The sequence below is a fragment of the Phalaenopsis equestris genome, unplaced genomic scaffold (assembly GCF_001263595.1).
Source record: "Phalaenopsis equestris unplaced genomic scaffold, ASM126359v1 Scaffold000928, whole genome shotgun sequence".
Lineage (NCBI taxonomy): Eukaryota > Viridiplantae > Streptophyta > Magnoliopsida > Asparagales > Orchidaceae > Phalaenopsis > Phalaenopsis equestris.
The window spans coordinates 43480-47892 of NW_018165367.1; the positions used below are offsets into that span (position 1 = coordinate 43480).

General features: G+C 35.6%; 1 protein-coding gene across 2 annotated transcripts in view; it reads left to right on the forward strand.

The window, feature by feature from the left end:
• LOC110032349 overlaps nucleotides 1–4413 on the forward strand; it is a 47149-nt gene that overhangs the window by 41383 nt on the left and 1353 nt on the right. For both annotated transcript variants that reach the window (XM_020735946.1, XM_020735945.1), the window contains exon 5: nucleotides 3535–3593. In XM_020735946.1, the coding sequence (XP_020591605.1) occupies nucleotides 3535–3593 (59 nt within the window). The remainder of the gene's footprint in view (nucleotides 1–3534; nucleotides 3594–4413) is intronic.

Sequence of the window (4413 nt, forward strand, 5' to 3'; positions counted from 1 at the left end):
AGGGCTCGCGATCGGAGAGGAAGGAAGCTCGGGCCGGCCTCGCGAACGTGAAGGAAGGCTCGGGCCGTGCGGTTTAGGGATTTAGGTTTAAAGGAAATAAAGAATTGTATATATATATATATATATGTATGTATATATATATATATATATATAAAATTTCATGCTATTTATTCATGTGCGGTGCCCTAAGCAAAATAGGTGTTCCCCTAGGTAATTTCGACATTCCGGACGCACCGGCACTGTCTGTTTTGTCGTCAGAGGTCGTTTTGACGAATTCATCGATTTGCGTGCTAATTTTCTCGTGCCGAAAATATGGCAATATGGGTGTCATTTCCTACCAAAATTGGTATCTCGGACGTGTTGGCGCAGTCCATTTTGTCGTCGGAGGTCATCCGGAGAAGGTCGCATTTTCACCCGTCCTTTAGGCTTAATTAAAGTCCGATTTCGTGCAATTCATTGAATTATGTGCATTTTGTGTGTGTATGTGACGAAAAAATCATGACGAATGTTTTCCTAAGGCTTGGAGTCCTATTGGGAACTTTTCCCCTGAGTCTTCACAAAATAGCCCATAACCGCTCTTTCGTAAGACGATGGTCTTGTGCCATAAATGCAGGACATCAAAGAAAAATAGGAAGTGGTTAGAATTTCTAAAAGGGTGAGCCTCAATTCTAGTTTTCTAGGACGGTCAATAGGAACTCCTAGAACTAGATCCTAGGCTCTAAGGAGGAGAAAAGAAGACCTCACAAAAATGAGGTCAACATGCTTGCCTTATGTTGGAATTTAGGAAAGATGAGATTAGTACTGAGTCACACCATCGTTCATAAATATGAAAGTGCCGTAGATTTAGAATAGCGGAATTGTTTGCAATCAATTTTTAAATGGGAGATTGTTATGATGTAGAGTCTGATTGTGGCGATTAATTTGTCACTCAAGCTTTATGGTGAGTTTGCTTGGGGGTACGGGGGGTGTCCTCCTATTTGGGTTTGGGGGGCGTTGCCTGAACATTTTTTTTTTGTACCTAGTGCTCCAACAACTGAGGAGTACTGCCGTGCCCGATACATGCCCTGAGGCAGAGCTCTTGACAGTGCTCCACTTAGTAGGACAGTCGCTGTGGCCGACATAGGCCTAAGAACCTGAGTGTTTGACCATGTTAACACCTCGAGGTCAGCACCCCTTTGCTAGGTGGAGCATAGTTGCTCCCTATCGAGGCTTCTCAAAGCCAGTAACCAAATTTAGTGGATTGAGGCTTTAAGTTTTGGCTTCGCAGCGAGTGCTTGTGTGCGTTGCATCGAATTTTGATTGTTCTCTTGTAAAGAAGAAGAGTGTTTTTGAGCTCCTAAAGGTGTAGGGAGACTTGAGTGTATTGTAATTTGTACAATTCTCCAAATTTTTCATAATGAATTTCTTGATGGGGTGTGACTCCATGATTTTTTTCCCACAGGTTTTTCCATGTTAAATCTTAGTGTTATCTGTGTTTTCCGATTTTGCATGCTTTTGTTCATCATTTTTCTTTGAATCTCTCAAATTTGTTTTCACTAAATCTCTCACAACACATTTGAAGTGAAAGAAGAAGCATATGGAGAAAATATGAGATTAGTGCTATATTATATTTTACTTTTGTGGCACAAGAAGCAAGGAATTTTTAGAAGTGATAATTTGTATGATCATTTCAATTATTTCTGCTAAAGTTTTATGATCTTTAATGTCTAAACTTTTCTGTCACAAATTTTTTTTGGAACATGTTTATTTAACACATAATATTACGTTACATTCTAGTGATTACATGCTAGCTAGTATCTAATATTCCATAGATATCATGATAGCTAATAGAACATTCAGATCTAATTTGATCCAACTACCTTTAACTAATTGAATGAATTGGTTAGTAAAATACTATGGCATTATTTAATATTAAAAGATAAGAGTCAAATTTTATTTTCCTAATAATAAGTTGATTAGTAAAATACTATGGCATTATTTAATAATATTAGATGAGAGTAAAATTTTATTTTCCTAATAATAAGCTATGTTACTTCCAATGTGTGAAAGGAGTGCTTCCTGTTATGATCAAATCAATTAGCATGGACAAATGCATAAAAATTAATGACTTAATATTTTTGACCGAACTAAGAGCTATCAAAGATTCAAACAGTGATATAAATATTATCCAGTGGTGAATGAGTTTTTTGATGTTTTTTCCAAGGAATTTGTTGGTTTGCTATCAAAGAGAGCTGAAGTTTATAATTGATGCTCAATCAGGGATGCACATGTTGTGAATACTCATTGTAGAATGTTTACTAAAGAGTTATAAGAATTGAGAAATTAGCTATCATAGTTAATTGAATAGGTTTGATCTTAGACCCAATAAGTCCTCGTGGAGTGCACAAGTTTGTCTATTAAGAAGTAATATGATTTGACATGGTTGTGCATTGACTCAGAGAATTAAATATGGTGATTATTAAAAATAATTTTCGCCCGATTAGGATTGATGATTTATTTGATTAGGGAGCTTTTATATTTTCAGGAATTGATTTAGAATCTGGCTATTATTAAGTCAAAGTGAAACATAGTCATATAGAGAAGACGAGAATTGTCACCATATATCAATATTATTAAATTTTGGTTATTTCTTTTGGGTTGAAGCATGCTCCAATTTTTACGGATATGATGAGTAAAATTTAAGACCTTTGATCTTGGAAAACTTGTGACAAATCAATAAACTTTAGGAAAAGTTGGCATGAGTTTTTATTTGTGCGAATGCATACCCTTTTAATCCCAATTCAATTGAATCATTGTGCATAACTTTTCAATTAATAGCCAGTATTTGCTTGCAACTCGCTGCAATGAGTTTATTTTATTTATTTATTTTTTTTTCAGGCAGTATGGGTACTCTAACTCACTCCTTTGGGATTATTCACTTTATTTTCAACTAATATATGAATCCGAGGAATGGTCACCACAATTAGATAAAATTTGTGACGGGAATATTGGTGTCATTTTATTGGAACTTTGTTCCCTAGGGAATTCCCTTGTATTGAAAAAAAAAGGAAAAATAAATTCGAATATGTTGTATGATTTTGGACGAGTTTTTTGCTTGGTTTTCGGCTTAAAATTAACCTTCAATCTTTCTCATTTGTACATGGACTACAATAATAGTTTGGTTTCAAAAGATTTTTAACCAAATTCTTTTGGGCTTGAAATTTTCTTATTTATTAAATGCTTTTATTGGGGAAAGCCATTATGAGAAAGTTTTGTGTAAATGAGTGTGAACTGCATGTGGGCGGATGCCATGATCATAGTTTTGTCAAAAGGAAAAAAAAAAAGAAGGTCTGGACTCTTTTTCTTTATTAGTATTTTTGTTATAATCAAGCACTGGGAGATGAAACTAATTTCACTTAGGTGAATTGTTGACGTGTGGGATACATATTGTTGGAGAGTGAATATTCATTTTGACACTCAAGGTTTTTAGGTCTCTTTTGTTTTCTATGCCAGTTTCTGATCTCTTTATTATAGTTATAATGATGGCTTTTTCAGAGTGACTTGCATGGGTTGGCTGCTTTGCAGTGGTCTATTTGTCTGGATTCTCTTAGCAGGTATGTTTTGCTTGTTATTAAATCACTAACTTGTAGTTCTTGCTATTGCATATGCTTTAGAAAGATAGTCCTACTTTCTTTGAAGCTGCCTTTTTCTTCCTTTTGATAGAGCATTGATTTGCCCAAGTCTAGCATCTGGCATGATTGAATGATGCTTCGTCAGTACTTCTAAAAGCTTGACCATCAGCACACTAGTTGAATTTTAAGTTTAAATTATTATTTTTTTCTTGAAGTTATACCATCGATTTTCTTAGTGTGTAGCCATGGCTTGATGCCACTCGAGTCCTTATTTCTCTTTATCTTAATTTTTAATTGCATTCAACTAACTGGTCAACTTTTTGCTAGTTTTCAGTAAGTTTTGTTATGCAGTTGATGACAATTACCTTAGGGTTTGTTTGGGATTACTTTCTACTTTTTATTTTTATTTTTGTTTTTAGTTATTTTTATTTTTATTTTGTTTTTTATTTTCTATTTTTAGAAAATATGTTTGGTACTGTTATGATTTATGTGTTTTTAGAAATAAAAAATATAAAACATGTTTGGTTGTTTTTTTTTAAGAAAAAACTTATATTTTTTATAAAACTGTTGAGTTTACGTGCGTTCGAGTATTAAGCTTTGCCGCACATGACGTATACGTTGCATTCCTTGTTCTACCCAACACAAAGCATTATATGTGGGCGGTGGCTGTTGCTGCGGCTATCGGAGTCCGGCGGCAGGCCGGGGCAGGTGGCAGGCGGCAGGCGGTTGGCGGAGACCAAAGGGGCGGACGTTTGGTGGCGGGAGGCAAGAGGCGAGTGGCGGGGGGGGGCGGCGGGGGGGG